Source organism: Pagrus major, chromosome 19 (assembly GCF_040436345.1).
Source record: "Pagrus major chromosome 19, Pma_NU_1.0".
NCBI lineage: Eukaryota > Metazoa > Chordata > Actinopteri > Spariformes > Sparidae > Pagrus > Pagrus major.
Genome location: NC_133233.1, coordinates 29,794,223 through 29,801,722, shown reverse-complemented (window position 1 = coordinate 29,801,722; position 7,500 = coordinate 29,794,223). Strand labels below are relative to the sequence as shown.

The window sequence follows — 7,500 nt, the reverse complement described above, 5'->3', positions numbered from 1 at the left end:
AAAGAAGAAGAAAAAAGTAAAGTGTGTGTGTGTGTGTGTGTGTGTGTGTGTGTGTGTGTGTGTGTGTGTGTGTGTGTGTGTGTGTGTATGTGCGTATCAGTGTGCAGGTAAGTGGAGGAGATCATGTCAGGTGTTGGCAGCTTCTCTTCTTCTGTGGCAGGCACTCTCTCTCTCTGTCTCTCTCTCTCTCTCTCTCTCTCCTATTGTTGTGTGGGCCTCGCCCGCCCACTGGCCTCAGAGTGTGGGAAAGCTAATGGTGCCTGGGACTCATGGCTTTGTGATGCTAATGTGGGCCTATAAATAGAGGAGAGGGCTGCTGCGTCCATCACAGCTCCCTCTGCTCCCCCACAGAAGCTCTGCACTCCACCAGAATGGCTCCCAGCAGCACCAGAGACTGTCCTGTCTCACTGCTGTCCACCAGAGACAGACACAAAGTAAGTCCTGCTCCCCCTTCACTCTCATGACACCATGTGTGAACACCTGCACTGCTTTTCTCTGTGGCTTCACTTCACTGGCTGTGTTCCTGACCGAGCTTCCCGTTGTCTTCACCAGCTGAGGAAACCGGTTGTGGAGAAGATGCGCAGAGATCGCATCAACAGCTGCATCGAGGAGCTCAAGGAACTGCTGGAGAAGGAGTTCCACAAACGGGATCCCAACGCCAAGCTGGAGAAGGCCGACGTCCTGGAGACGACGGTGGTGTTCCTGAAGCAGCGGCTGCAGCCTCAGAGCGCCCACAGCCACGGCTACTCCCACTGCTGGAAGGAGACGCTGCACTTCCTGTCCGCCAGCTCGCTGAAGGAAGTGACACTGCCCGACCTCTGCTGCCGGGACGCCGGCCCGACGCCGGCACCGTCCTCCCGCAGCCATGTCCAGGCTGCAGCAAAGCAGCTGGCCGCCCCCGACGGAGCCGTGTGGAGGCCGTGGTAGAAGCTGTGGATCACTGTGATGGAGGTTCACCGTCAGCTTGGCTGTGGATGCCATGTGACTGTCTGACTCCTGTGGAGTCGTCGTCTATAAAGCACTGAACCAACGCTCTGCATAATGCAGCTGAGAGTTCCTCCTCCATGTGGAGGTCACACCTGTTCCACCTTTTATAAAGGGAAAATATCAAACCTGTTTTGAATAAATGCATTTCATATCTTTAAACCTCTGAGTTATTTTCCTTTGTTGCATTTTAATTCCAGATGTTTACAGTATTTAATTAATTACTGTTAATTAGGATCAGTGTGTCTTCAGTCGTGGTCATGATGCCACTACATGTATGTTTGAAACTCTGTTTCCATTCAATCTATATGGTTTTATTTTAAAGTCTCAGGACTCATCACTGTTATAACACCTGAGTGTCAGTAAACAGCTCAGATGTATCAACATCAGCACGTTTTACTCTCTTACATCTTACATCAGTATGGTGTAGTAGTGTTCACTGTAATAATATCTACATATGAACTAAAAGCACTGAGTGTCATATTACAGGATGCAAAACAGCTATTTTGAAATCATCATGAAATGATGGATAATATAACATCTTTGATTTACTTCATGTCTCCACTTTCACATGAAACAGTTTCACTGAAATGAAAATATTTCTTCTTGTGAAAATCTAAAAGTGTTCTTGTGATGACATCCAGCTAAAAAACAGAGTCTAAACTACAAGAACTAGAAAGTGTTTGTAGTGAATTATTTTGTTCATGAAGATCCAGGACCTGAGCTGAGGGTCCAGGTGAGCGGCACCGAAACCATGAACATCACGTTTAATCAGACAAACATCATGTGTGTTCAGAGCAGACTGCATGCTGCCACACGTGCATCAGCGGCTTAAGCTGTGCTGTGTGAGTGTGTGTGAGTGTGTGTGAGTGTGTGTGAGTGTGTGTGAGAGCGTATGTGAGAGCATGTGAGTGTGTGTGAGAGTGTGTGAGCGTGCCAGCAGCCCTGTGCTCTGTGTACTGAGCCCCTCAGGTGGGAGGGGTGGTGGGCGGCGGCCGGCCGCTGAGTGTTGGACTCTGTCAGGTGGTGTTTGATCAGACAGCTGCTGCCTGGCTGCAGGGCGTGTCCTCTGTGTGGAGTCTGCCTCTGCTCTGCTTTCCCACAGTCCTCAGCTCCCCCCCCCCCCAACCCCGAGACAAAGGAAGTGTGCCGTGTTAAATTATCCCACACACACACACACACACACACACACACACACACACACACACACCCCGGCTCACTAATCTGCCTCAGATCTGGAGGGAAAGCCGCTTCAGTAATCAGGAGGTAACTGCTCCACATGAAAGCTACCAGGGCTGCAAAGTAACTAAGTACATTTACTCAAGTACTGTACTAAATATAAGGAATTACAGATAAAAAGCACAATGAAAAAACACTGTATGTTTAACTCCACTACATTACCTGACAGCTTTAGTTACCTTACATGTTCAGACTTTTACACACAAAACACATGAAGAGTTTATAAAATATGATGTTTTTATATAAATTAAACAACCAAACAGTTTACAAAGTACTGAAGCTGTCGGTCCACTGAACATGAACTGGCAGCCACTTCTGTTTCCATTTTGGTTGAAGTTATTTTTAGAATGGCACTCACAGACCTTGGCCAAGCCCCAACGGTCCCCTTTAGTACTCACTCACAGACACCAGTCACCCAGTGCACCTGATTCTTTTTCATCCGGATCCATCAAATATTCTCTGAGAAAAAAAGTAAAATGTTTTCGGATCTGCAAGAGTTAATGTTGTCTATTCTGGGCCAAGACCCATCCTTCATCCAAGTTTGGTGGAAATGTGTTCTGTAGTCTTTGTGTAATCCTGCTGACGAACCAACCAACCAACCAACTAACAACCAACCAGCCCACCAACCAACCAACCAACAACCAACCAGCCAACCAACCAACCAACCAACCAACCAACAACCAACCAGCCAACCAACCAACCAACCAACCAACCAACCAACCAACAACCAACCAGCCAACCAACCAACCAACTAACAACCAACCAGCCCACCAACCAACCAACCAACAACCAACCAGCCAACCAACCAACCAACCAACCAACCAACCAACAACCAACCAGCCAACCAACCAACCAACCAACCAACCAACAACCAACCAACCAACCAACCAACCAACAACCAACCAACCAACCAACCAACCAACAACCAACCAACAACCAACCAGCCAACCAACCAACCAACAACCAACCAGCCAACCAACACCAACCAACAACCAACCAGCCAACCAACCAACAACCAACCAACAACCAACCAGCCAACCAACCAACACCAACCAACAACCAACCAACAACCAACCAGCAACCAACCAACCAACCAACAACCAACCAGCCAACCAACCAACACCAACCAACAACCAACCACCAACCAACCAACAACCAACCAGCCAACCAACCAACCAACACCAACCAACACCAACCAACCAACCAACCAACCACCAACCAACCAACAACCAACCAGCCAACCAACCAACAACCAACCAGCCAACCAACCAACACCAACCAACAACCAACCACCAACCAACCAACAACCAACCAACCAACCAACACCAACCAACAACCAACCAGCCAACCAACCAACCAACCAACACCAACCAACTGCCAACCAACAACCAACCAACAACCAACAACCAACCAACCAACCAACCAACAACCAACCAACCAACCAACCAACAACCAACCAACCAACCAACCAACAACCAACCAACCAACAACCAACCAACCAACCAACAACCAACGGGGTGGCTGTGGCTCAGGGGTAGTGCCAGCGACTAATGTGCTGGTTGGCACCTTGCATGGCAGTCACTGCTATCAGTGTATGAATGTTTGAATTACTGCAAGTCGCTTTGGACAAAAGCGTCTGTAAATGTAACAAATGTAACAACCAACAACAACCAACCATCATATATATACATCGATCAGCCACAACATTAAAACAACTGACAGGTGACGTGAATAACATTGATCATCTCATCACAATGCGATGTTCTGCTGGGAAATACTACCTCTGACTCTACCTCTGATACTACCTCTGACTCTACCTCTGACTCTACCTCTGGTACTACCTCTGGTACTACCTCTGACACTACCTCTGATACTACCTCTGACACTACCTCTGATACTACCTCTGATACTACCTCTGATACTACCTGACTCTACCTCTGACTCTACCTCTGATACTACCTCTGACTCTACCTCTGACTCTACCTCTGATACTACCTCTGATACTACCTCTGATACTACCTCTGATACTACCTCTGACACTACCTCTGACACTACCTGACTCTACCTCTGATACTACCTCTGACACTACCTGACTCTACCTCTGATACTACCTCTGACTCTACCTCTGATACTACCTCTGACACTACCTGACTCTACCTCTGATACTACCTCTGACTCTACCTCTGACACTACCTCTGATACTACCTCTGATACTACCTCTGACTCTACCTCTGATACTACCTCTGATACTACCTCTGACACTACCTCTGATACTACCTCTGACTCTACCTCTGATACTACCTCTGATACTACCTGACTCTACCTCTGATACTACCTCTGACTCTACCTCTGATACTACCTCTGACACTACCTGACTCTACCTCTGATACTACCTCTGACTCTACCTCTGGTACTACCTCTGATACTACCTCTGATACTACCTCTGATACTACCTCTGACTCTACCTCTGGTACTACCTCTGATACTACCTCTGACTCTACCTCTGACACTACCTCTGGTACTACCTCTGACTCTACCTCTGGTACTACCTCTGATACTACCTCTGACTCTACCTCTGATACTACCTCTGACTCTACCTCTGACACTACCTCTGACACTACCTCTGATACTACCTCTGACACTACCTGACTCTACCTCTGATACTACCTCTGACACTACCTCTGATACTACCTCTGACTCTACCTCTGACACTACCTCTGATACTACCTCTGACACTAACTCTGATACTACCTCTGATACTACCTCTGACACTACCTGACTCTACCTCTGATACTACCTCTGACTCTACCTCTGGTACTACCTCTGATACTACCTCTGACACTACCTCTGATACTACCTCTGACTCTACCTCTGGTACTACCTCTGATACTACCTCTGACTCTACCTCTGACACTACCTCTGGTACTACCTCTGACTCTACCTCTGGTACTACCTCTGATACTACCTCTGACTCTACCTCTGATACTACCTCTGACTCTACCTCTGACACTACCTCTGATACTACTGACTCTACCTCTGATACTACCTCTGACACTACCTCCGATACTACCTCTGGTACTACCTCTGACTCTACCTCTGACTCTACCTCTGACTCTACCTCTGATACTACCTCTGACACTACCTCTGATACTACCTCTGACTCTACCTCTGATACTACCTCTGACACTACCTCTGATACTACCTCTGGTACTACCTCTGACACTACCTGACTCTACCTCTGATACTACCTCTGACACTACCTCTGATACTACCTCTGACTCTACCTCTGACACTACCTCTGATACTACCTCTGACACTAACTCTGATACTACCTCTGATATTACCTCTGACTCTACCTCTGACTCTACCTCTGACTCTACCTCTGATACTACCTCTGACACTACCTGACACTACCTCTGACACTACCTCTGACTCTACCTCTGACTCTACCTCTGACTCTACCTCTGATACTACCTCTGACACTACCTGACACTACCTCTGACACTACCTCTGACTCTACCTCTGACTCTACCTCTGACTCTACCTCTGATACTACCTCTGACACTACCTCCGATACTACCTCTGGTACTACCTCTGACTCTACCTCTGACTCTACCTCTGACTCTACCTCTGATACTACCTCTGACACTACCTCTGATACTACCTCTGACTCTACCTCTGATACTACCTCTGACACTACCTCTGATACTACCTCTGGTACTACCTCTGACACTACCTGACTCTACCTCTGATACTACCTCTGACACTACCTCTGATACTACCTCTGACTCTACCTCTGACACTACCTCTGATACTACCTCTGACACTAACTCTGATACTACCTCTGATATTACCTCTGACTCTACCTCTGACTCTACCTCTGACTCTACCTCTGGTACTACCTCTGACTCTACCTCTGGTACTACCTCTGACACTACCTCTGACTCTACCTCTGACTCTACCTCTGACTCTACCTCTGACTCTACCTCTGACACTACCTCTGACTCTACCTCTGGTACTACCTCTGACACTACCTCTGACTCTACCTCTGACACTACCTCTGATACTACCTCTGATACTACCTCTGACTCTACCTCTGGTACTACCTCTGACACTACCTCTGACACTACCTCTGATACTACCTCTGATACTACCTCTGATACTACCTCTGATACTACCTCTGACTCTACCTCTGGTACTACCTCTGACACTACCTCTGACACTACCTCTGATACTACCTCTGATACTACCTCTGACACTACCTCTGACACTACCTCTGACTCTACCTCTGGTACTACCTCTGACACTACCTCTGACACTACCTCTGATACTACCTCTGATACTACCTCTGACTCTACCTCTGGTACTACCTCTGACACTACCTCTGATACTACCTCTGATACTACCTCTGACACTACCTCTGACACTACCTCTGACTCTACCTCTGGTACTACCTCTGACACTACCTCTGACTCTACCTCTGACACTACCTCTGATACTACCTCTGACTCTACCTCTGACTCTACCTCTGATACTACCTCTGATACTACCTCTGACACTACCTCTGACTCTACCTCTGGTACTACCTCTGACTCTACCTCTGATACTACCTCTGACACTACCTGACTCTACCTCTGATACTACCTCTGACTCTACCTCTGACGCTACCTCTGATACTACCTCTGACACTACCTGACTCTACCTCTGATACTACCTCTGACACTACCTCTGATACTACCTCTGACTCTACCTCTGACACTACCTCTGATACTACCTCTGATACTACCTCTGACTCTACCTCTGGTACTACCTCTGACTCTACCTCTGACTCTACCTCTGGTACTACCTCTGATACTACCTCTGACACTACCTCTGATACTACCTCTGATACTACCTCTGACTCTACCTCTGGTACTACCTCTGATACTACCTCTGACTCTACCTCTGACTCTACCTCTGATACTACCTCTGACACTACCTCTGACACTACCTCTGACTCTACCTCTGACACTACCTCTGACACTACCTCTGATACTACCTCTGATACTACCTCTGACTCTACCTCTGATACTACCTCTGACACTACCTCTGATACTACCTCTGATACTACCTCTGACTCTACCTCTGACTCTACCTCTGACTCTACCTCTGGTACTACCTCTGACACTACCTCTGACTCTACCTCTGACACTACCTCTGATACTACCTCTGATACTACCTCTGACTCTACCTCTGGTACTACCTCTGATACTACCTCTGACTCTACCTCTGACTCTA

The 7,500-nt window shown here is 47.5% G+C and overlaps 1 protein-coding gene across 1 annotated transcript; it reads left to right on the top strand.

Annotated features, from left to right (window-relative positions):
* The first annotated feature begins 208 nt into the window (after positions 1-208).
* LOC141014440 (transcription factor HES-5-like) lies at positions 209-927 on the top strand. Its single transcript, XM_073488241.1, has 2 exons — positions 209-434; positions 553-927. The coding sequence occupies exons 1-2, from the start codon at positions 372-374 to the stop codon at positions 925-927; spliced, it is 438 nt and encodes a 145-aa protein (XP_073344342.1). The 5' UTR covers positions 209-371.
* Positions 928-7,500: the final 6,573 nt, after the last annotated feature.

Excerpts from the sequence above, each read along its gene's own strand:
- LOC141014440 (XM_073488241.1), top strand. The coding sequence starts at position 372 with ATGGCTCCCAGCAGCACCAGAGACTGTCCTGTCTCACTGCTGTCCACC. Across the intron at positions 435-552 it reads CCACCAGAGACAGACACAAA|CTGAGGAAACCGGTTGTGGA; the intron begins GTAAGTCCTGCT and ends TGTCTTCACCAG.